Source organism: Aricia agestis, chromosome 14, assembly GCF_905147365.1.
Source record: "Aricia agestis chromosome 14, ilAriAges1.1, whole genome shotgun sequence".
Lineage (NCBI taxonomy): Eukaryota > Metazoa > Arthropoda > Insecta > Lepidoptera > Lycaenidae > Aricia > Aricia agestis.
Window position 1 is genome coordinate 3,018,319 of NC_056419.1, and position 27,273 is coordinate 3,045,591.

The 27,273-nt window shown below is 36.6% G+C and overlaps 1 protein-coding gene across 2 annotated transcripts in view; it reads left to right on the top strand.

The window, feature by feature from the left end:
* LOC121733574 (delta-1-pyrroline-5-carboxylate synthase) overlaps positions 1 to 14,644 on the top strand; it is a 58,830-nt gene extending 44,186 nt beyond the window's left edge. For both annotated transcript variants that reach the window (XM_042123867.1, XM_042123868.1), the window contains 7 exons: positions 918 to 1,025; positions 4,573 to 4,743; positions 11,917 to 12,105; positions 12,412 to 12,604; positions 12,782 to 13,786; positions 14,150 to 14,287; positions 14,488 to 14,644. In XM_042123867.1, coding sequence (XP_041979801.1) covers positions 918 to 1,025; positions 4,573 to 4,743; positions 11,917 to 12,105; positions 12,412 to 12,604; positions 12,782 to 13,786; positions 14,150 to 14,287; positions 14,488 to 14,609 — 1,926 coding nt within the window. In that variant the 3' untranslated portion in view covers positions 14,610 to 14,644. The remainder of the gene's footprint in view (positions 1 to 917; positions 1,026 to 4,572; positions 4,744 to 11,916; positions 12,106 to 12,411; positions 12,605 to 12,781; positions 13,787 to 14,149; positions 14,288 to 14,487) is intronic.
* Positions 14,645 to 27,273: the final 12,629 nt, after the last annotated feature.

The following is a 27,273-nucleotide window of genomic DNA, read 5'->3' on the forward strand; positions in this document are numbered from 1 at the left end:
GTTGCTTTCCTTCAGGTGACTCGTTTGCTCGTTTGCCCCCTTATTTCATAAAAAAAATTGAATTACAATTAAGTAGTAACTAATAACTAAAATATATCTGGTTACGACGGTTTACATAAAGCGGTACGATATCGCCTGCGATAAAACACATACATGAAATGGATAATGCACGACATACTTGCTTTTGTCAGTTTCTATACGATATCGGATGCTATTTAGATATATCGTATCGCGTAACATAAACACTCTCACGCGTTTCGGGATCTCCGGAAATTTCCGGAAAATCGTTCATTACTCAATTCTCAGTTCCTTTTCGGTCCGGATCAATTCCGGAATTTATTTGTATTCCCCATTGGTATAATTTCTGGAATTTCCCCATTTATTCCTCATTAGGGGAAGTGATACTTTATTTAGCCATTTCGGTTTCGAGGAATTAGGAATGGATCAAATAAAAATATTGAGTTTAAAACGATTCTTCTTTCTTGTTCTTTGCAGAGAAGCCTTATATTGGGAAATCAATACTTAAAGTACTCGTAATATTATAGAGAAGGTTTTCGTTCTTATATATCGAAATAGAATACAGTAGACATGCATTTAAATTGTACTCGTTACTACTTACTAGTATGACTAAGCTTATTGTTTGCTTAGGACATAACCAGGACTATGTAATGTAACCATACGTTTATGTTTTTAGAACACAATCAAAACTTACTAATGTGACCAAACTTTTAGGACATCTGCACTTTTCTAGAGTGCGTCAAAATGTTTGTGATGGAACAAAATGTTTCATGATGTAACCATTGATACTATGACATTTCAGAAGTATATCTTTTTGTAATAAAATATGTATGTAAATAATACGCTACCTTGACCTGCCTTTAAAATACACAGCTGACCATGATATTTTGTGTTCACAGGACGCCAGCAGCACTCTGGACCCGCGCGCTGCGGCCGCGGTCGGGCAGTCGGAGCTGATGGCCATGTACGACGCCATGTTCTCACAGTACAACGTCAAGATCGCACAGGTATTTTTTTAAGAATTACTTTTTTATCTATATTTTTTTTCTGTAGTAATTTTATAATTTTGTATATTATGAAACGATATTCTATTTATTATTTTTTATTAAAAGTATTTGCGATAAGTGCTTGCGATAGGTACATGATCTATTTATATTTTAATTTTTTTTAATTAATTTTTTTCGTTTAGAATTATTTTACTTTTAAAAATTTGTGCCAGCGACACAAAGAACACTCGTGTTAAGAATAATGAGTGGAAAATCTCTGCAAAGACTGTGCGGGAGCGCTATTGATCTAAACAAACTAGCGGCTAGTTTGAGATCCATGGGGATTGGGGAGCGCCCACAATCCTTTAGCGAAATTGAAAGGGTCGTGTATAATATCTGCCAATGACGCTACTAATAACATTTTGTCTATTAATGAATTTACTAATAACGACACATCTGACCAATCTGTCTACCAGTAATGTGCTCCACTCCACAAATAGGAAGCTAAAGGTTCTGCGTGGCCAATACAAATTACAAACGGCATGTAAGTTCACTTTAATATAGGAGCTGAATAAATAATTTGGAAATGATTTAATTTTGTGTTGTTGGTTAGAATTCGACGTTAAGAGAATTCAAATATCAAAAATTCACCACTAAAATATAATGTATTTAAATGTGCTCCTTAAATTATTCAATGATATTTATTGGTGACGTGACGTCTGGTGGAATTATTGGGGTGGGCGTGATGAGGGTAGCCTCACGTCACGTCTAATGTCCCGCTTTACATAGGATCTCATGCTCACCCTACATATTATAAAGCCGGGATCACACTAAGTCAATCTTTGATGATTTGTTTGGACAACACATCCCAAGATATTAAATTTGGTATCACTACATAACATCATGTTAATAGATTAGATTAGATAGGCAGAAATTAGATTCAATATTTTGGTAACACAATTTCCTGTTACTGTATCTCTAACTTTAAATGCCGCACTCAGAGACGTTAATGACCACTTAGCTTTAAATTAATGAAGATATGTATCCATATCTTCATTAATTTAAAGCTAAGTGGTCATTAACGTCTCTGTCAAATACTAAACTCATTACGTTGTCTGTCAAATTCTTCATTTAATTAGAGCTAAATAATCATTTAATGTTTTTGACTTCTGAGTGCAGCCTTAAGGCCTATCTTCACTTAGCTCAATGATGAATTCCTATTTGCCATAAATTATGCAACTGTCTAATGTCTAGATACTCTATCTAGATAGTCTATACCTATAAAATGCACTATCGACATTCGCCGTCGATCATTGGCACTTATATGACGAATATGTCCGTTATCATATTCTACATTTGTCCAACATGGACCAACATGGCCATTGATGTGACATAACTGTAAAATGAAAATTAACTCATGAGTACTCCGCTAAATGCTAATAATACTGAAAGCTTTGGCATTTAACGTTCGAGTAAAAAGTACTACTATTAAGGGAAAGGGGCTCCATTATTATAAATGTTATGAAGGTTCATTGTTGAAATCATAACCTCAACTTGTTTTATGTAGGCGTAGGATGTTCTAAAACTAGATATTTTCCTAAAGTACCTAGTTTTATGGTATTCTAAAAATACTGTTATGTATATTGTCCTTTATAAATTATAACTAAGTAAAAGAGTTACCATTTTTTAGATTCTAGAAAGAATAAAAAGACAACCATTTAAAGCATTTGTGTGTTAACCCATAAAAATTTGGTATCATGAAGACAGCCTTGTTCCATAGTTCCATTATCATCAACTAGCTGTTGCCCGCGACTTCGTCCGCGTGGACTTCAGTTTATTGGCAACCAATTTTATAGTCAATAAAATTGGTTGCCCAATACCCCTTAACTATTTAGTATATTTTATTATTGGTAGACTGTTGTTTCTGATATCTATGTTGGTAAGTGAGTTATTTAATAACATGTATAACAATCGAAAGAATCAAAACATTAACTCAACATGGTACTGGTACCATGTTGAGTTAATGTTATTAATAATATGATGTGATGATTTTATACAAATACATATGAGTAAGCGATAGCGCGATCTAGGCGACCCTTGGCGCCATCTGTTCCAGTTTTTGGAACTAACTTAATTTGACCAAATTTACGCAATTTCACCCCCTTACAACCCCTTTTTTCAGTTAAAAAGTAGCCTATGTCCTTTCTCAGGCTTTAGACTATCTGTGTACAAAATTTCATTACAATGGGTTCAGTAGTTTTGGCGCTGTTGTTTTTGAATTTGATATCTAAGTTGGTAGGTGAGTTATTAGTTAGTAACGTGCATAACAATCGAAAGAATCGAGAAATCCAATTCAACATGGTACCTACCACCTCTTATAGAAATACGCATGAGCAAGCAATAGCGCGATCTAGGGGACTCTTGGCGCCATCTGTTTTGCATTTTTGGAACTAACTTAATTTGACCAAGTTTACGCATTTTCACCCCCTTACAACCCCTTTTTCCAGTTAAAAAGTAGCCTATGTCCTTTCTCAGGCTTTAGACTATCTGTGTACAAAATTTCATTACAATCGGTTCAGTAGTTTTGGCGTAAAAGCGAGACAGACAGACAGACAGAGATACTTTCGCATTTATAATATTAGTATAGATTATCATAATAAGATTTAAATCATTTGGAATAAGACTGCATTCATAAATCAATATTGAAGATTTTTGCAGGTTAACAAACGACATAGCAGCTGTGACAATATTTTAAAGTCAAGTCGAATACCCTTCTCTACTACAACACATTGTACATATATAAGATATAATTAATATTACGAATGTAAAAAAAACAGTAGCTCTTATATTGTCCCCATTCAGTTGTCAAATTAAAATTTTCCCCATGGAGAACAAACGGACCCCTTTCAATCCCTTCTCAATGTTTCATTTCGCCTGCCCTCGAGATTGTGGAGAAAGGATTGTTCTGAATTCAATATCAACGTTCTACGCACGATTTGAATTAAGAACGGAACGGAATTTGAATTAAGAATGGCAAGTTTTTGATTCAAAATTGGATAATATAACTTATATAGCCCTGACTGTCTTAATTCGATTTTAGATTGACATTATTAATCTACTTCTGACTGTAATAGAAGGTAATATTGTAACTCCATCGACTCAAACTGATAATATTTTGATTGTAAGGGTCAGTTCGTATTGCAACGTGACGAGGCAATGCCTTTTTAAAATGAGTTAAAAATTGAAATATTTAGCCCAACACCGCAAACGACAAGTGTATGACAAGTTTATGTTCAATTAATTGTACTAAGTAATAGCTAGTAAAGAATGTTCAGTTTTAAATAGCTCATTTACAAATACCTATACTGGCTACTACATCGTCTCTTCTTCACGTTGTAATGTAAACTGACCATAAGTGACTAATATTTTTAGGTCTTCATAGATTTAAGACTAACCTTTAATCTTTAATTTTTTAATCTGTAAGCTTTTATTAAAAAAAAATCGTTTGGAGTTGTGCTCTGTGCCGAGTATCTAAACAAAAAAAACTAAAATTCAACATTGTTCACAGGTGCTAGTGACGAAACCGGACTTCTACAACGAGGAGACCCGTAAGCACTTGTTCGCGACACTGTCCGAGCTGATCTCGCTGAACATCGTGCCCATCATCAACACCAACGACGCGGTCAGCCCGCCTATGTACATCCACGACGACACCGTAGTACCGGGCACCGGGAAGAAGGTACAGTCGCACACTCATGGTGAATGAAGGTATATTCACGCACACTTGACACTCGTAGCTAGTGTTCAGGTACAGTCGCCCACATTAGTGGTGAGAGAGCCTGTACAGTCGCGCACACTCGTGATAAGAGTGAAGGTACAGTCGTGTACACCATTAGCAGGTGTGAAGGTACAGTCACTGAGACTCGTAGCTAGTGTTCAGGTACAGTCGCCCACATTAGTGGTGAGAGGGCCTGTACAGTCGCGCACACTCGTGATAAGTCATAAGAGTGAAGGTACAGTCGTGTACACCTTTAGCAGGTGTGAAGGTACAGTCACTCATACGTGAAATATCCATATAATAACAGGTAAATTGAAAATCAAACAGTCCTACGAGGATGTTTTCGTGCGTGGCCAAAATCTGTACTCCCATCTTGTAAAGCAGTGTTTGTCAACTGCAGTGACCCACAGGTTGTAGAAGCTTTTTAGGGGGTCGCCAGAGGTCGAGAGAACTGTTTCAGTAAAAATCAATAAAGATTAATAGTGAAGATTAAAATATTGATAAATTCATAAAAATACATACATGATAAAAAAGTATAGGTTAGGGGGTCGTAAAATATTTTTCATACCAGGGTAGTCGCATCATAAAAAAGGTTTAAAAAAGGTGGGAAGAAAGAATGCTTACATGTAAAACGAGTTTACCAAGATATTATTGAAGGCATGACATTTTGACAAGCGCTCATCCAGAATGGCAAGTGGGTAGGTATAAAGGTTTTTGATAGAGTTTGTTTGTGTGGACTTAGGCGAATCCTTGTTATTGTTCGGTTTGGGCACTACTCGTAGGTGTATGCAAATAATATTGATACTTCGGCATCCAATTAGTGCGCAATCAGACGTGCGCGTGTTCTGCGCGTATTCTTCTATAGCGTATGGGAAAACACGCGCGCAGCACGCGTTGAACCCGCGCGCGTGTTATCCCATACGCTATAGTAGAACCTGCGCAGAACACGCGCACGTCTGATCGCGGCTCGCGCCCTTAGGCTTCGTTTAGACTACCTTTTAATTTTAAACGGCTATGGGTAGAATGCTTAGTGCGACTTAATTCTTGCATAGTTAACTTATTGATTTTATTTTGTTTAAAGAAACCGTAACATTTATTTATTCATCATCATGGAAATCCGGGAGTTGACAGTATGTTTAAAATTTTAAAATAATTATTAAATTTTATAGATTTATTGATAAAAACTCCAAAACAATACAAATAACGAAAAAATAATTATTAATTTATTTTATTTTACATTGAAAAAAAATTGGATTTTTTAACTGTAAGTCACGTGATTGCAAACGCTAATCTGAAGCAGTGACATCATCGTTCAGTGTCAAACAAAATTGACAGTTGTTAGGTTAAACACTAGAACTCACTTTTGCTCTGTCTACGCTTGTTTTGTTTCATGAACGATGACGTCACACATCACGTGACCATAATGCCGCGTTTTTGTGACATATTTTGAATTCAGTATTTAAAATAATTTTTTACTCATTCTAGGGCATAAAAATGAATAAAATATTAATTTACAGGTATTATTGTAAGCAACTGAAGCGCTGAAAACTATTTTTAAAAAGTTGTCAACTCCCGGATTACTTAGTCTCCTAAATAACTTTTTTTTTACTCCATTCGATCTTATATTTTTACTCCATTCAATCTTATAAACTAAATACCTTTTGCACAAATTAAGTTGTGATAAAAATAACGACAATAAGATAGTAATCACAACAGTTTATTTAAGTCTAGTGCAAACGAGCTACCTGTGACTGCAACCAATCACCAGTGCCTTAAGTATTATTGTAATATACATTTTAAGCAGTACTCAACACATCCAGTTTAATTTTTTAATTGAAAATAAAAAAAAAAACTTCTCAGCATTTCCAATCTTACAATAATGTTCTATCGCGTAGCTTGAATCAGAATTAAGTATCAACACATCTTGTAAGGTTACAATACGAGTAAGAGACAACCTTTTCATACTCATTTGAGTTGCAGCTGCTTTGAATTCATACCACAATAATAATATATTTTAAGTGCAAAAATATTAATTTTGTACTTGAAGTAATTGTAGTAGTATATACAGTGTACAGTGCTCCCATAGTGATAATGCGCATAGAAGTTTTCAAAATTTTCCGACAACGGTCGTATTTCCCGAGCGACGATATTGCATTTTCTAATTGCATGTATTAGTCAAAGTTCATCGTGATATTTCTGTAGTTTTTGTAACGCGGCCGTACACGTGCACGGTCATTATTCACGGTCATTCATGCGCATTATTAATTTTGGAGTACTGTAGTAGTATTTATTGCAAGTCTTAAAATATTTGCTAGAAAATAGATTTCAACGAAATATAGGCCGCGTGGTATAACTGCAGTAACTCTGTACGAAAGTTTTGTCGCGTTGGTAAGCTATTGCAGTGGTCGGTGGCCCGTTTGCACCAACTCTAAGATAGTGATTACGGTTCCTTATTCCCGTTGTCTCAGACAGACTGCAAGTGATAATTTACGACAAATTGTATCAAGCTCTAAATTAAATAACAGAAAATGTAGCGTGAAAAGTCTTAAACAGTTTCTATTTTAGTTTGCGATTGCATTTTACAGATATTGAGTTTCCGCGACGTGGCAGGTTTCCTATAAAATGTTTTATAATAAAAAGTTTACCTGTCTATTACACCTTGGTAACAGAGACAGACATATTTTTTTTAAGAAATAAGGGGGCAAACGAGCAAACGGGTCATCTGATGGAAAGCAACTTCCGTCGCCCATGGACACTCGCAGCATCAGAAGAGCTGCAGGTGCGTTGCCGTCCCTTTAAGAGGGAATAGGGTAATAGGGGAGGGTAGGGATGGGAAGGGTAGGGAATAGGGGAGGGTAGGGAAGGGAATAAGGTAGGGAATTGGGCCTCCGGTAAACTCACTCACACACGCCGGTTTTGTGTGAGAACGTGGTATTTCTCCGGTCGAGCCTTGGTACACGAGTTGACTAGTAAATATTAACAAAAAGGTACCATCGAGGTAATTGATTCCTAGGCAGTTGACAGACCTACGTCATGTGGTCCGCTTATGTCAATTCAATGTTAGCTGTGATCGGTCGGATGGGTTTGACTTAACGCGACCAAATTACTTAGATCCGCCATTTGACTAGGAATCAACTTCTCTGATAGTACAATTTTATCTGTTTTGCCAGGAATGTAAAGAACCTTTAAATTTTGATTTTAGAAACAACAGCAGCTGCTTACACTGATCTACCCAAATCGCACATAACACTTTGTGACATAACAGCATGATTTCATAACTTTAGGCAGATGTAGACAGGATGTAGATATTCGGAAAACGTCAACTTTTGTCCCGGGTCGCTGCGCTTGGCATGGTGCGTATACTATTTTTCTCCTCGACGCGACGGCAACATTTTTATTTACAATTTTAAATTTTTATTTGATTTATCTTCAAAAATCGTATGTTGCACAAGTAAATAAATAAAATTTTATTTCCTTAGAATAGATAATAGTTTACAGTAACCAACAGTTCTGGTCCTATGGGGAGTTTATATACACATTCACTGATGCACAAGGAATACATTGTTACGTATTTTTGTATTGTACAAATTTATACAGAACAATTTAATCTAGAGTGTACGGGCAAGAACAAACACTACAATTCTGAGTTTCTTATTCTGCAATGTATATTTTATTATCAAATTATATTTTATTACTGTGGTACTCAACTATTTTCTTATACGGTAATGGTCTTGGTGTCGCGGGCTGCAACTTAAATTTTTTAGGGTTAAAAAAATAACGCTCTTCAAAATTAACGATTTAAAATTGGAAAAAATCTCACGACGACTTGGCACAGCTTTGTGGGTGGGCATGAATTTCAAAATGGTTTATTTCATGCTCGTCACTGCTAAAGTCCCGGCGGGCCGCAGGTTGAGTATAGCTTTTCTACTGTATAATATGTTTGTACTATGAAAACAGTTCTCACTAGATTTAACACTCCTCAGGCAGTAACAAGTCGCCCTCAATCTTACATGTAAAGCCGCGGCGCGGATTAAGCGCAGCAGTAAAACTTGACAGTTTTAAATTACACCCACTCTTGAGGGTACACTCAGAAAAAGGAAAATAGTTTAAAAGACATGAAAGTAGATGTAAGAAAGACGATGATGTAAGAATGTAATAATAATAGCTCCCACACCGGTTTCGGTGACGGTGGCCGGTTTCATTGAAACCAGGCCAGCTACGCAGGAGTAATTTTATAGTGCCCAAGTGTGTGCGCAGTACACAAGAGCACTCTCTATTCCTTTACTCTCATAACCCAGTGGGACGGAAGACCGACACGACCGGCGAGAGATCAGGCGCAGGACCGACTTTTTACATGCCCATCCGACGCATGGATCATCTTACTTGTCAGACAATCAGGTGATCAGCCTGCATTGTCCTAACCAAATTTGGAAATAACATGTTTCCAATGCGGGAATCGAACCCACGACCTCCGAGTCAAGAGCCGCGCTCTGTACCAATAGACCACGGAGGCGTTAAAGAAGAGTAGGAGAAGAGGTGTAAGAATGTAAATGACAATCAAATCAGCCTATATTCGTCCACTGCTGGACATAGGAATCTCGGCCTCTCTCAATGAACGCCAAGATGACCGATCTCCAACTCGCATCCAACATGGGCCCGCAACTAAACGGAGATCGTCGTCCCACCTAGTTGGATGTCCACCTATACCCGGTTTACCTAGCCATGGTCTCCATTCCAGAGTAAGTATACTCCAGCGATCGTCAGTTCTTCGAGTTACGTGGCCAGCCCAGTTCCACTTCAGCGTACTGATTCTCTGATGTGACTTTAGTTCTTTTACGAATTGCTTCATTTCAAAGCTTATCCGCCAAAGAAACTTCGAGCATAGCGCGCTCCATAGCACGCTGAGCAACGGAAAACTTACGAGCTAGCCCTGCTGTAAAAGGACGAGTTTCCGCCACGTAGGTGACAATATAAATATTAATAACCTCCTCCTTTTTGGAAGTCGGTTAAAAAAAGCTCTACATTAGCATAAGAAACAGTAACAGAACATTCTAGGACCAGCAAAAACTTTTTTTTGTGTATAATTTTAATTTTAATTTGCACTCATTAATATTTATCTTCATTACATGTATCTAATGGTTTTTATCTTCCTTCTTCGCTTAAAAATGATTTAATAAATTAGGTTGATTAAAAGAAATATTTGGTCGACTGTCCCCATATACCTAAATCTGCTCTTACATAATGTAAATTTGTTGAGTACTGAGTAAAGTATTAGACGCGGGCACCAAGTTTGCCCTCTGTCTGTGACAACATTATTCTTTGCATAAACGGGGAGGTATAACAATGGATTTATACAGTTTTAATCTCGAGAAAACTCGATGAACGTGAGTGGGGGAGATTAGCCAAAATCTATACTATCAGAGAAATTGATTCATAGGCGGATGGCGGACGTCTACGTCATTTGGTCGGATTACGTTAATTGTAGCATTTGCTGAATTAAAATATTTTTATTAATATCTATATTTAACATAATTATTATTGTAAGCAATCCTGAAAACGAAGCTTCGCATAGTGGGTACTGTGCTTCGTTAGATATATGCGTCACTAATAGTGACGCATCGATGGCATATTATTTCCTACCTTATTTCCTAAATAGTAAGTCACTACTCACTAGAAAGCATGTGCCATCGAATCCCAAATAAGGCACAAATAATCATGATTGTTGGCATCCTTTATATTTTATGTTAAAAACATTTAACTGAAAAAGTTCAGCCGTTTGACTTTGAAAGTGCGATAATAGCTTCAGCAAAAGCCCGGATAAATTTCATATGTTGCGAGCTTTAGGAAAGTTGTTGTTTCACTAGTTTGTCGCAATAACATTCAGCCAATTTGACCACGAAATTATATTATAAATATAATGTATTTTGTGGTGGAAAATAAATAGTACAGGTTTGTATTGACTAACAGCAAGAGTGAAATATTATTTGTGAGGCAGCAATTCGACTTAAAATGTATTTTGCAATATTATTGATGATTTAAATGCATTCGTTGTAAAAGTCAATGTATCATCTAAGAAATTTATTAAAAGCAAATGGCGAATAGTTATTTGGTTAGAGCTAATATCAAGTCAATATTAGTCATGATTCTAAGCTGGGACTAACTTAGCTGACATCGATTTGATAAAGGAAACACGACCATATTACATAGGTCCACCGCCTATGATTAAATTTCCCAGTACAATAATAATTATAATTGTATCAATAACGATGGAAATAAATAAGTAAGATCTCCATTAAGGCATGAAATTCAAGCTATCTTGAAGTAAAATGCTGTGACGTCATATTTGCTAATACATAGTTAAATGCTGTGACGTCATATTTGCATATCAAAGGCAAGCCCCGAGAGAACCGCGTGCTTAGCATTCGCGAATTTCAACGAAATGGGATTACGATGCAATACTAATTCCTCCAATTTCCTTTGCGAGCGGTGATGTTTGATGCTTGGAGTTTGATCGTTTGAACATTAAACAAACCAGTCTGAACTACGATCGTTAATTATATTGATGACTTACAATATCCATACTATGTTAGTTAGTTTGTTATTTCGTTATGACTGAACCGATTTTGCTGAAATTTGGTATGGAGATACTTTGAATCACGGGAAAGGACAAGGGTACTTTTTATTCCGGAAAAATGTACGGCATTCCTGCGATAAATGTCAAATTTTTCATCTAGTTGCAAATATATCAAGGACCCTCACGCTGGGATATGATGGGTAACCATGATTGTGACAGTTGCGTACAATCGACGACGACGATTATAGGCACTTCCAGATAAAAATGCCTTCTACGAGAGATTTGACATTGCACGTACTTGACTCTCATAGTTCATTTTGCAGAATCAGAGTAAGTTAACGTGTCCTTTTCTAGGAAATTATTCCAAGCACCGACCTATTGTATCACTTTTAGTTATCGCCTTTTCTGCTTTAGGCGAATGAAACTCATAAATTTTTTCTCAGTTCTATCGAAATATTCAACTATTTTAGTATCGATCAGTTCTCATCAAAGTTTATTATGGTAGTGTTGATTCTTGTTTCCAAAAATCACCAGTCGTTTCAACATCTCTTTTTCACCAGGGTATCGGTATAAAGGATAATGACAGTCTATCAGCGCTGCTGGCTGCGGAGGTGCAGTCCGACCTGCTGATCATGATGTCAGATGTAGACGGGATCTACAACAAGCCACCCTGGGAGGACGGTGCCAGGATGATGCACACCTACACAGCGAAGGACAAGGACCAAGTGGAGTTTGGTCAGAAGTCTAAGGTAAGTTTATTTGAGCTAGATAGTAGATACTATTATAATTTGAACAGTTTTTTTCGGAGCTTAGAGAAGAAGGAACGTAGCTTTAAAATGGATGATTTTCCTGAGATTAGCTAGATTTCGCTTCGGATTCCACTTCCGCTTCCAATTATGCTTCCAATTTGGCTGCCACTTTCATTTTCATTCAGCTTTCGCTCTCACTTGGTCCTTATTTAAGTGAACCTATCTAGTGTCAGATTTTTTGCATTTCTAACGTCCACAAATCATCAACAGTCAATTTTAAATGTAAAAAAATATTGTTACACTTAGGTGGGTACTGGAGGTATGGACTCCAAAGTCCAAGCTGCAACATGGGCGATGGCTCGAGGCGTCAGCGTAGTAATTTGTAACGGCAAACAGGAGAAGGCCATCAAGACGATCATCAATGGACGGAAGGTCGGAACCTTCTTCACAGACTGCCCGTCCTCTGCAACCACTCCTGTTGATGTTTTGGCTGAAAATGGTAAAATATTTTTCTTACAAAAACTTTAATTAATTTATGTATGTTTTGAAATTAATATTCTCACATCTTGTCTGTTTTTACTTATTTTGAGGCCATTTCATACTTTGAAACTAATAATTCATATTGTATAAAATGTAGGAAATTATCATCATTTTGAATTTTCTGTCTTTTCAACAGCGCGTTCCGGAAGTAGAGTGCTACAAAAACTCACACCGAGTGAAAGAGCGTCAGCGATTCACAATCTAGCTGATCTCTTAGTCGACAAGAAGGATCAAATTTTAGAAGCGAATGCAAAAGATTTAGAAGAGGCTACAAAAAGTGGCTTGGAAAAGCCACTACTAAACCGATTGTCTTTGAGCCCAGGAAAACTGCAGACTTTGTCCATTGGATTGAAGCAAATAGCCGATTCGAGTTACGAAAATGTAGGCAGAGTCCTACGTAAAACGAGATTAGCCGAAAACCTCGTACTCAGACAAGTGACAGTACCTATTGGAGTTCTGCTAGTCATATTCGAGTCGAGACCAGATTCCCTACCCCAAGTAGCTGCTTTAGCCATGGCGTCTGCTAACGGTCTTCTACTTAAAGGTGGAAAGGAAGCAGCGCATTCGAACAGAGTATTGATGGACATGGTTAAGGAATCTCTCAGATCAGTCGGTGCCCAAGACGCGATATCACTGATCTCAACACGAGAGGAGATCAGTGACTTACTCGCGATGGAATCTCACATCGATCTCATCATTCCTCGCGGCTCCTCTGACCTTGTTAGAAGCATTCAGAAGCAATCCCAACACATTCCAGTTTTGGGCCACGCGGAAGGCATCTGCCACGTTTATTTGGACAAGGATGCCGATCACGCTAAGGCCTTGAAGATTATCTGTGATGCCAAATGCGATTATCCCGCTGCCTGCAACGCTATGGAGACGTTACTGATCCACGAAGACCACATGAATGGTCCGTTCTTCACGGAGATCTGCAATATGCTGAAACACGAGGGTGTGAAGATCCACGCTGGTCCTAAATTAGCGGCTCAACTTACGTTTGGCCCGTCACCGGCTAAGACCATGAAACATGAGTATGGCGCGTTGGAATGCTGCATTGAGATCGTGAAGGATTTGGATGAGGCTGTTGAGCACATTCACAAGTATGGAAGCTCCCATACTGATGTCATTATTACTGAAAATGGTAATTATTATTTTATCTTTTTGATCAGATAAATTATTGCAAAGGAACTTCCTTAAAAATCTACCACCTAATTTTCTAGATGTATAAATCAAAATCTATCACATAATAAATGGAGAGTAAGCAAATGTATAAATCAATTGAGATAATTATTGTGATTTATAAATTAGCTAGACTGGGATTTCGGAAAAAAGATGTACTTGTCTTTACATAACTTACAATAACAACAGCAATCAGCATCGATCACATACATCATTTTTATTACTATAACAGTGAAACCTCACTACTTCCATCAAGTTCTGTTTTCCACCAACCTTGCTAACTACAGTTGTTCTACTCTGCTCTAATTCTTCTTATTCTTTATAGACGAAACAGCTAAGCAGTTCATGAGCTCAGTAGACAGCGCATGTGTCTTCCACAACGTATCTTCACGCTTCGCCGACGGATTCCGCTTCGGACTTGGTGCTGAAGTTGGCATATCTACTGCCCGGATACATGCTAGAGGTAAGATATACGTTTACTTAATTTTTATAAACCGTTTATTTATCAAAACTGATCAAAACGTAACATAGTGTTCTTCAGGTATTTACCACGGGGCCAGACTGACGTGGTGTGAAGCGTCCATAGATATTATTATATTATTATTATTATTCTCTATTTGTGAACAGTGGAGATAAATCGTACTTTACATCTTTTTCTTTCAGGTCCCGTTGGAGTTGAAGGCCTACTCACCACAAAATGGATTCTGGAGGGCACCGACCACACCGCTCGCGAGTTCAACGAAGGCAAACGCACCTGGCTGCACGAGAAATTGCCCGTAAATTGACTCACAAAATGGCGGACCGAAACAAAATGGCCGACTTTACCAAGATGGGGGCCGAAATGGTTTTCGCGATTAAAATTGGTGATATTTAGAACCTAATTAGTATCAATGTGAGCGTGAAATTAATTTAGACGATCCATTATTGAAATTAGCATGAAATTAGTGGGTAATGTTAGAGGAAATTGATAATTTACTTTGATAAAATCGAATGAAGTGTAGTTTGAAGGAAACTAGAAGAACTTTCTTACTACTTGTATAGAAACTTATTTAGCGTAGTTAATTGTATCGTTAGGTAGTTTAAGTAAGCGTTGGAACTCAATCGTGATTATAAATGTCATATTTTTTCTGTTATTACTTAGTTTTAACTGTTTACTAATAATAATAAAAATGTACGTTCCTTCCACTTGACACCACCAAAACGACACCACCGGTGGTGTCATATGGAATCTTTAGAGTCTAGTCCATATGACACCACCCTAGTGAAGTCAAGATGACCATTTGAGTGACAGATAAATATAAAATTTACTCTGCTTGAACTTAATTAGCTATGTCCACACTATGCGCTTTCGTCTTCAATTTTCGTCATCTTCTTTTATTCAACTTTCATTTTGGCGCAGTCAATAATTGAATGCGTCAACGAGCGCAACGCCAACATTGTCATTTTTGTTTTTTTGGATACGGTAAGAGGGCATGCGTCGCGGGCATGCCTCACGTTCGCTGTTGACTGCGCTATTATAACACATGCCCTTGACGAACAAAAAAAGGCACAGTGTGGACAAAGCTATTGGAGTTTAGGCTCTAAATATCAACAACTAAGCAACTATGTAACATCAGTAATAAATGTCGGTGGTGTCATATGGACTAGAGATTCCATAATATGACACCACCGTTGGTGTCGTTTTGGTGGTGTCAAGTGTCAATCGAAAATGTATACACCGCGCACCGCGGTCATAGTTTTTGTCTGTCAACTGACTTTTCCAACGTATCAGGCAAAGACTGACCTTGTAATCCGCTGCGAAATATTTTTATTAGTAAATAAAATGGTTAGTATCTGCGTAATATTTTTTATATTAGTGCACTAAGATGAAACACCGAAAAAAATAGCATTCTTAAGTATACATTATTTTAAAAGAACCTTTTTCAGCAATTTCTTAGCTCTTTAAATGAAACCGCTGGAGAATTTTCTAGAAGCGTCTTAAGCCCGGCTTAACAGTTTCAATTTGTTCAACTACTCTAAACTTATTACGAAGACTAAAATTGGATATAAGAAATTTAAAATGTAAATATAATCTTGTAATGGCACTTGGACACCTCTAATTCTATTTCCTTGCAATATTCATTCAGAGTTCATTCCTTTTTTGATGTTGTTCTTTTCCTATATAGGGGCAAACTGATGGAAAGCACCTACGGTCGCCCTTGGACGCTCGCAGAAGTTGCTGGCCTTTTAAGAGGGAATACGCTCTCTTCTTTAAGGTTTAATTCGCGTTAAAAATACACAACGCGTGCTTTAATGAGTCAAAACTCCAAAAAATAATCTACTAAGTAATAAGTATACCAAAATTATTTTTGTATAAGTAGTCAAAAGATTATTTTTGAATGATAGTATTTTTGAAAATACTATCTTGTTTGACAGTAATAATACTGGATCGAACAAGTAACGATATCGCATTACGTAAGGGCCTTATCACACTGGCGATTAGGGAGCGATTTGAAAGCGACGCGACTGCGCAGTGCACACGCCGCGATGACGCCGCGATTGCGCGGCGTGCACGCAGCTTGCCTTCGGCGTTTTGGACACTCAGCAGCAAAATGGATTCTGACGTCACTCCCTAGACGAGTCTACTATATATAATAATAATCTGTGTAGACGAGCGACGTCTCTCGCTAATCTAAATCGCTCGCTAATCGCCAGTGTGATAAGGCACTTAGATTTAACTAGTAGAATCCGTAATGTTCTGTATCACAATATCTTTAAGTTACCTTGCTTAAAAAATTATTTCCAACATATTACATTATTCCAAGTATAATTTTAGGTACAATTTATTACAATAACTTGAATAAATATGAATGAAAGAAGGTGTCTAGGGAATAGGTAATGTATGTATTATTGTTATTACTTATTATAATTCGTTATATTTTTGTATAATATTATAAGTACTTACCTTTTTTTGTAATGTCTATAATTTTATGGTATGTAGATATTATGAAAATTTGTTGTCTGTTATAAATAAATTAATAAAAATTAAATTAATATGTTATTTCTACCATTTTATACAGCGGCAATTCAATTCAATGTGTATCTGGGTGCACTGCAGTGCACCCGCTGAGACGAGCCAAGCGAAGCGCAAGGGTAATCTACCTTTTCTCGAAATGTTTCGTCGCTTTATAAAGTTGGATTAATTTAAAGTACGATTAGTTAATATTCACAGGCAACTCTCAACATACAAAGTCTCAATTGAATAGCTTTAATACTTTAGATTTTATTGATATCTAAAATACACCGATTTCGCCATTGATATACTGACTCACTGGCACACTGATGATCATCAAAATGTTTGGCTATAACTAACAAAAAAAAAATTAAAATTATAAGTTACGCCCCCCATCCCCTAAACCCCCAGTTTAGGGGATGGGGGGCGAGGTTTATAATATGAGACTTTTACCAATTTTATGAATTACGACAGTTAAGAGTTTACACGGGACTGTACACAGTAACAAAAAACTTTTGAATAAGTACTTACAAGAAACAGCTTACAAAAAGAACTGAAATCCCACTAAAAACATTTCTTATAAATTGTTGCCGAGACGACCACATAAGGTTTTCCCTGTGAAAAAGGGAATGAGATTTCATGTATACAGTATAGCCAAGCTTCTGAATCTACACGGTCTAACTCTACTAACCCTTACCTAAACAAATTCTACGTATCAGTAAATATGTATGGCTCGGCTGTTTCGTTACTAACCTCAGATCAGAAACTAAATATTCGCATTTAGCTAAACGGCGAATGAGGTCGTCTCGGCAACATTCTACTAGAAATATTTTTGGTGGGATTTTCTTGTTTAATAAAAATGCATCCTACATACCTACATTTGTCATGGTACTATTCACAGAAATTGATTCGTTATTACTAGTATAGTACAGGTTCCATAAAACATTTTTTTGACTTGATTACTATCAAGCAACATTTCCGTGAGTAGTTAGTAAAAATCAGTTGCTTAGGGTTCCGTTATAGGGTTTTGCAATCACCAAGTCCTCGTTGACTACGGAACCCTAAAACGGAACCCTAACCAGCTGATTTTGTGCATAAATTTCATCAACTTTTGTTAAAGTTTAAGCTCGAATTAGTATCACGTTTTTTATACTAATGAAAGAGAAGACATGACATTTTAACAAGCCATTAACACTATAATAATATAATAGTTATATAATGAAACAGTAACATTGTCCTACAAATAGAAGAATCCATATTTTAGGAACATCAAATCGAAATCTTTAATCCTTTCTATCTCTGTTAGCTACCACTTTCGTGATTTTACGCAGACGAAATGTTTGTTCGTCTTATCAAAATGAAGCTACTCACGAAAATTTTTCTTGATACTTAGTAATAAAGTCAAAACAATGTTCTAGGGAACCTGTACTATTACTACCAATTACTACTTATGCCAGCCGACAAATCACGACATTAAATTGATATAGCCCCAAGTCCCAACCTAGCCCCAGCCCCCAACAGAAGGCTACTTGACCTATATTCAATTTCATTGAACAAATGCATATTTCTAGTAGAACTTGGCCTAGCAGACCGTATTTCACCCTTATCATCAAAAAAAGCTTATGATTGAATTGATTGATATAGGTACTATACTATAATAAGTGATAATACTTTAGGGTGTGTACGTGTTCCTTGTAGAGAGTTTACTGTGAAAGTAGCAACGCTGAAAGACCAAATTTTTTTTTCACTTTTGTATGGGCAAGGGCCCGAGCGTCACGAGTTTCCCCATACAAAAGTGAAAAAAAATTTTGGTCTTTCAGCGCTGCTACTTTCACAGTGAACTCTCTACAAGGAACACGTACATACCCTAAAGTATTATCACTTATTTTTGTTACACACTGTATAAAGTCGATTTGAAAATATTATGATTTTATATTTTTTTATTTGTACTGACGAAAACGCTTAAATTGCGATACTTCCGATTTGGATGTGACGTCATCACACTAGTAATTTAATATTATTAGCGTTCCGTACCCAAAGGGTGAAAACGGACCCTATTAATAAGACTTCATTGTCTGTCCGAAATGAAACTTTCACAAAGGCCTTAAATATGTGTATGTGTACTTTAACAATTAATAATTGAATAAAATAAAACTAAACTCCCATACAAAAAATACATTTTTGGCCTATTTTTGCTCTATAACGGTACGGAACGGTTTCGGCGTGCATCCGTTGTCTGATTGCCATAACACAAGTTTTTACTTAGCATGGGATTAGACGACGTGATGTACGCTACCTAGCTTTTATACTATTGTATATTATTGTATGCTTAATAAAGAATTTGAATTTGGAACCCTTCGTGCGCGAGCCCAACTCGCACTTGGCCGATTATTTATTCAACGCGCTCGTTATGTGTAAGTTTATCTGTACATAAATAATAAGAATAAGCCTAGAAGGATTCAAATAAAACATCAGTTTTATATACTTACTATCTCCATTTACTGTAGACTTTGGGAAATGAAATGGGCAAAACTTTTCTCTAAAAGTTTTCAACATTACAAATAATTTCTCATTTCTTATTTAAATCTTTTCTAATTTTTGGCACATTTAAAACTCGTACGTTTAGCACATACAAGTTTTTCAATAAAGAAAGTATGAAATACAAGAAATATGACGTCACACTCTGGCGGACAGTGTTTTCGGCGCCTTTTAAAAGGCATATTTTTAATCAACATTTTTATGGGTTTCTACTGTTTTAAATATTAGTTTTTTTTAGTTGAAAATGAATGATTAAGAAGCGATTAGCATGAAGAAAAAAAGGAGGTCAAGTAGCCTAATGACGTAGGCCCACCATCTGCCTGTAAATCAATGTCTTCAATGTTACATCTTATTTTCCCCCACTTCGTGCTTCCAATAACGTAGACATAGTAAAAGGAGGGTAAGTAAGTTATCTTCATACAAAGGCACCGCGCGCGGCTTGTATGTGTGCGCTATAGTATAAATGCGTCGCCACGTACGGCACACAACAAAATCTCGGCCAGTTTTATAAGGCTGGTACCGCCGAGATTTTGTTGTGTGCCGTACGTGGCGACGCATTGATACTATGGCGCACACATACAAGCCGCGCGCGGTGCCTTTGTATGAAGATAACTTACTTCCCCTCCTTTTACTATGACGTAGATTCGACCACTCCGTCACGTCTCGATTGTCTCAACTTCAGAACTGTGATAAATTACTTCAATGATTGATTGGTGATCATTTTGGACACGTCCAGAAATAATTTAACCCTTGTCTGCACTAATTAGTTTATAAATAGCCGATTCGATAATACCCCTTACTAATATAATCAACACTATACGGAAGTTATCAATAGATACTAATATTATGAAAGCGAAAGTGTGTCTGTCTGTCTATTCTTTTCCTATACCTCTTCACGCCGAAAACGCTGAACCGATTTTGCTGTAAATTGGTATGAGGTTACTTTGAGTCCCGGGAAAGGACAAAGGATATTTTTACCCCAAAACAGTACGGTTCATGCGCGATAACCGAATTATCGATATCGCGATATTGACTAGTGACAACACTGTACGTTTGACCGTACGTTGTACGTTGTACCGGGATTAAGCCCCAATTTCACCAACGTCTGTTAGTGTTAACAGCTTGTTAAAATGTAATGTCTTCTCTTTCATTCATATGAAAATCGAAAGAGGTAACGTGATACTAATTCCGGCGTTAACTTTAACAGTCGTTGGTGAAATTGGGGCTAAACTTCGTATCCTGCCTAATTTAAAATTATAAACCTTCCATATTTCAAGACTAAAATCAGCCGAATCGGTTGAGCCGTCCTCGAGTTTTAGCGAGACTAACAAAATTGAAAATTCTTTTGTATCTACATAGACGACATCATTAAGATAGTGTGAAATACGATTCAAGTAATCGAGTTAAAAACAAGATGGCGGCATTTTTTTGTCCCACGCACCAAAACATCCTTGTATACCAGTAAATCATTTATATTTCACGATATTTCCTCATAAGTATGAACTAATCTGAAGGCTCCTAATGAACGCGCAGTCAATAGTCCTTACAGGCTCTTTATATACCGCACACGTACGCGCCCAAACGCAATAAACTCATATTCGGGTATTTCGATGGCATTTCCGACATATTTGTCGGTGTCGGTCGGTGGCCGGTGCACTATTGTGCAAAGTCTTTCTGTATACGCTTTATTGCTTTACTGATTTTCGTGATTTGCATGCTATATTATTCCATACATACTAATATTATAAATGCGAAAGTGTGTCGTCTGATTGTCTGGAAACGCCCTAAGGGTGAAGCCAAACGAGCGTAATTTTGTGAGTCGCAGAATTTCGGTCGCGTAAATATCTTTTCATACAAATCATGATTCACAAAATTACGCTCGTGTGAATCAAACAGGACTTTTGTATGAAACAGAATGCAGCAGAATTTCTGCCAGCCGAAATTCTGCGACTCACAACTCACAAATACGGTCGTTTGGCTTCACCCTAAAGGTCTGTTACACCTAGCGAGTAGTGGCGAGACAGTGCCCTGACCTTTGCCGAGACTCAGAGTATCTCCATACCACTTTTCAGTAAAATCGGGTCAACGGTTTGGGCGTAAAGAAGTAACTAGAGAGACAGACAGACAAACTTTCACATTTATAATATTAGTATTTATATACTAATATAATAAATAGTAGTTTTAATTTTAAAACCCTATTATAGATTATTCTATAATATTATAGTTACGGTACATTCAATATCATATATTCTATAATAGGGTTTTAAAATTAAAAGTACTCTTACAATAATCATACTTCTAAGCTACTCTGTCTATTTTCCAGTGATTATCTAAAAAGCTAGGTAGTAGGTATACAGGGCGCAACAAAACTAAATGATAATACTTTAGGGTGTGTACGTGTTCCTTGTAGAGATTTCACTGTGAAAGTAGCAGCGCTGCAAGACCAATTTTTTTTAACTTTTGTATGGGCAAGCGCCCCAGCGTCACGAGTTTCCCTATACAAAAGTGAAAAAAAAATGGTCTTTCAGCGCTGCAACTATCACAGTGAACTCTCTACAAGGAACACGTACACACCCTAAAGTATCATCACTTAGTTTTGTTACACACTGTAGATATTATATTTTAAGATAGCTCATCTAAAATTGAGTCGCTAACAGCGAAGTTCTCTTGCCTAACATGAGATTATAAAATATACTAGGAGGTAAAAATAGCATTTTATTTTCAACGTCGGAATGAAAATAGACGCTGCTTTTTATTTTGTCTCCATTAGATAAAATGAATTAAGGTACAAGCACAGAATAGATAATAGTACAGTACAAGTTGGAAGGCGACATGAAGCAACCGCAGACGACGTGTCGTCGCGACACTACAGGGGGGTGAGCCAAAATCTTTTCGTTTTCGCTTCGTTATAGAATCGCTGATGAAAATGTATTGAATTGACATAAGCATTCGTTAATATGACGTTGACGTTCGACTCGTCAAATGTCAATTCCAAACATTTTGATCGGCGATTCTATAACGAAGCGAAAACGAAAAAGTTTCGGCTAAATGGCCTGGTTTCTATATATTTCTATAGCACACTTTATAGAAATACAATATGGAAACAGTAGTGTTGCGACGACACGTCGACTCTGCTGCCGCTTCATGTCGCCCGCTAACAACCGGCACTTTTAGTTTAAATACAAAATATTGAAAATAAAAGGCACCTTTGCCTTTATTTCCACATAGGACAATAGATATTATAACAAACGGATTTTTTACTTAGGCGATTAGAGATCTATACCTATAGGTAGAAACACCCATTTTACTTCCAAAGACAATATGTACCTGTATCGATAGAAACTTTTTAACATCTTTTTTGTTATTGGTAACCACAAGATTTTGATCAATCTATCCGTCTACTTTGTCGTTACGAACTGATAGAATAAGTTGCTGAAAGAAATCATAATATGAGAAGTCATTATTCGAAAGCTATATAAAGCAAACGTATGTCGATATCAATTTCAAATCTCGGAATGCTAAATTACACTTTGATATGCAACCTCCTTTCCTTGCTTTCGAATGTTCTCCAAAGGGGACAGGGGTAAGCCGAAAGGGGGAATGGGGGTAAGCCGAAAGGGGGAATCCGGAAAGGGGGAGTGGCTTGCTATTCTAACAAGCGACTAAGCTCGCTCGCTTCCTGCTTGCATACTCTTGCATTTTATTTCGCAATTTAAAATGGGCTGAATAAGCAAAATGAGGTATTGTACGTGGAACGATCATGTTCCTATATTTGTTTCCTGAATTTTAAATCTTCGCATTCAGTTCTGTTATTGAGAATTCTTATAACGTATTTCATAAGAAATAATGTTTTACAAGTCAGTATCAATGCACTTTTTCACAATAAAGGGATGAAAAATTATTAAAACATAATATTAAATCCATACTAATATTAGTTAGTGTTTCTCTGTCTGTCAGTTACCTCTTCACGCATTAGTAATTATACTAAAATTTGGTATGGAGATACTTTAAGTCCCGGGATATGTCCCTATATAAAATACTTTTTATCCCGAAAAGTGTTCCTGCAAGATATATTCTTTTTGTGCAATGGAGTCTCGGGCATCCTTTAATAACTTTACGAATTCTAGAAGTGTTATAAAGTAGTACTTTTAAATAACTCTATGTATGTAGACTGTTATAGTTGTTGCGACGCCGTTTGTGTAATATAAAAATAATATTTCCATTTAGGTACATTACATAGGTAATAAATTAGTTTCAGATTTTATAAAATCAGTTTTCCATTTCCAGGCGCAAAACTTAAAAGCTCTTTTGAGACTGGGATAATCCGGTCTACATTGCAAAGCAAAGTGAATTACAATTCATATTTGTGCGCATTGCCTTTTATAAAACGTGCATTGTTTTTATAAAAATCCTTTTACAAGTGCAACCTTTACTTAGGACTACTAACAAAGAAAATTAATTTACATTAATATAAAGTATAATTAAAAAGCTAGCTTAGATTGAACATACGCAAATAAAAAAATATATAGCTCAGGTATTTTTTTATCTGTTGTCTGATTGCCTTGGAAACACAAGTTTTTACTTAGCATGGGTTTAGACGAAGTGATGTTTGCTACCAAGCTCTTATAATATTGTATATTATGTATGGTAGATAGAGAGAGAGTAGAAACTCACGATGCGTTCCTGTGTTAGTGCCACAGTTGTAACTTGTAACTTATTTAAAATTAAAAAATGACGGACGCTGTAATTGAGGTCGATCATTTAAGTTTCTGTCTTTTCTTTATCCGTTTTCTTAACAACAACAGGAGCAGGACGCGTCTAGTGCGGTCTATTTCACGAAATTAACTGCGACAATTCACCCTGCATCGTATCGACGGCGTCGTGCCGTGTATCATGGCACGTTACGATGTCGCGACGTAGTTTTTTACGATGCTCGTCGCAGATTTCCACGACGCGACGTCACATCGTGAAACGACGCCGCATTCTGGTACGACACGACGCCGTTTCGTGTTTATGTGTCCTGGCCCTTATAATCCAAATTCGCGTCTCTGTTCGCGTGCGTGAACAAGTCCGCAATGACACTAACGGCCGTTCCCAATATTCAATCTATATCTGGTTTGACATACAGCCGATCGCAGCTAACAATAAATTGACATAAAATATATTATGTCTCTAATGTCTAATGTGAGCTATTCCTATCTCTAGTAGGGCAAAACCAGAGATAGATCAAATATTGGGAACGGCCGTAAAACGTGGTGTCAGGCTGGGAGAGACGCAATTTGTAAAATAAGCTGTCACTCACACGTCAGTAAACGTAGCTCATTAGGAGGATTCCACATAAATTATTACGTTACACGCAACTTTCATGTTACTCGTAGCTTTCACAAAAACCTTGGCGGAGAGATAAGCAAAGTACTAATATTTAAGGGATTATTTTGTGTGCTATTTTAGGACTTCCTAATTTCTACTTAGAAATTGTATTGACTAGATTTTGCCTTGTTATCATTCTTTGTCCTTTGTCGGGACTCGAAGCGTCCTCATCGAGACAAAAGTAGTTTCAGAAGTTTAAGCGTTTTTAAGTAAAAATCAGAAAAACAGACAGAGTCTTGTCTTTCTCACGTATGAAGTAAGAATGATAAACAAATATAAAAACGTCAGTATGGATGGAAGCAAAAAGTTTATATTTTATAGCAGCTCAAATTGAAAAGAATTTTCTAATCATCATTGGTATTAACAGGCACGTCCGTTCTCTATCAAAGGGATTTGGAACTCGTATATCTGTTGTAATATGTAATAAAGATGGGAATAGGCCAGTATTATAATATTATATGGACAAGATGTTATAAGTTTTTCTTTTACGTCTGCCTTTTGTCGCTAATACTGGTCTCTCTTGTGGCTTCCATATAAGTCTGGAACGACAATAAGCATGTTATCCTATGTAAATACTAAATATGTAATATTATGTGAAAGTTTATCTTTCTGTCTGTTTATTACCTCTTCACGGCCAACCCGCAGAAACGACTTTGCTGAAACTTGGTGTGTAGATACTTAAAGTCCCGGGAAAGGATATTCGATACTTTTTATTTCAGAAAATGTACGGTTCTTGCGCGATAAACGCATTTTGGCGCAACGGAGTTGTGGGCGTCATCTAGTATTATAATACTTATACGGTTTTAGTTTACTTACCTCGTACTTTTATGCCACAAAAAAACTAGAAACATAATTATACACCTCTGGGTTCATAAAAATCAAGGTTAAAAATCTGAACTTATGGAATAGAATTGAAAATAGAACACACAACACAAAATATATCAAATTATAAGGTTGCTGTCGTGTGTTGCCAATAAAATTGGTTTGCGTGTCTTTGCCACCACTTGCCAATAATGTGTTCAGCCATATTCAGTCAACATTTTTACAAATTGTATTTATTTCCGGGCTTCCATATTTATAATATGTATCCAGATTACATTTATGAAAGTATTACATAATAATCTCAGCTAAGATTTACATACAATTTTTTCTCAATTTTTTAAAGAAGAAGGTTGTGTGTTATGGTCCTGTGGATATTTTTTTATTGGAGTAAAACGATTGGACACATTAATTAAAATACTTTCACGTCTTCTGTTAAACGAAACGTTACATTATATAGGCCATTGTAAGCAGAATGGCCTATATAACGTAATGTTGCAGATTTTGGCCTCATAATATTGTGTTCGAGGCTTAAGAGATACGTGTTCAGCATACACGAGATATTCGTGAAACAATGTAGCGGCAGCTTAAAAGTTGAGGATTTCGTAATCTTCGTATGCCGATATTTCTATATAAACTGTTTCCATCAGGGTTAGTACACAATGAAATGTGACGCAGTGATGCGATGCATTTCTAAAATAATATGTACATTTCAAAATTTAACTTACTACCTCTTTAAAAGACGCGACTTCTACCTCTAAAAAAAAGACTCTTGGTGCTGAACTACTCTATGGACAAAAAAATATGTATTTGGTATATCTGTGTTTTGCCCCTGTTTGTCAAACCACTTTTATAACGTACTAGACAAAAACAAAACATGACTCTATCGTCTGTCTACAGTTTCTAGTTTTATTAGGAAAAGGGTAGAATTTAAACATTTCTAGTCAAAACAGTAATTTGCAGTAAGACGATATTTATAACCGAGTCAACTTCACACACTCATACATTCCGGCCAAATTGAGCTCTTGAATTTTTAAACCCCGCGCTCTATATGCTAAAGACTCGTAAGCTTAAGAAATGCGCTATAAAAAGCTTACAGCCACTGTAATTTTCAAGAAACACTGACGCAAATTATTTTCAAAAATTTACCATAAAAATGTCTAATTGGTGGCACTTCACATGGCTATTTGTATTTATGGCGTATTTGATGTATTCGCTAAACAATCACCATATTGTGTAGACGGTATGTTCGAGAAAGTAAGAAAGAAAGCCTTATTTGCCTATTTGACAAATATGACCAATGCCAAATTCACGTATACGGTACCTTTGTCGGTTTTTTATGCACATCAAAAGAGTCAAATAGGCAAGTAAACAAAATCAAGTAAAAATTTAGTACATATTTAACGTCCATGTGTGGAAGGCCGTATTTGCTTTTTTTTGCTTGTTTGTGTATACGTCAATAATTTTGCCAAATGCAACAAATAGCCAATGTGCGCTTTTATAATTTTGGACGTGGCGGTAATATCGTGGACGTCCGCGGTAAAACGATAATATAGGGAAGTAAAATGTATGGAAATATAATATATTTCCATAGATATTACTTCCCTATGTTATCGTTTTACCGTAAATTTAAAAGCGTCTTCATATTATGAAGACGCTTTTAAATTTACTTCGACGGTAACTTTTTAACGTGGACGTTAGAGGACATCACGACGTCTACACACTTCTGA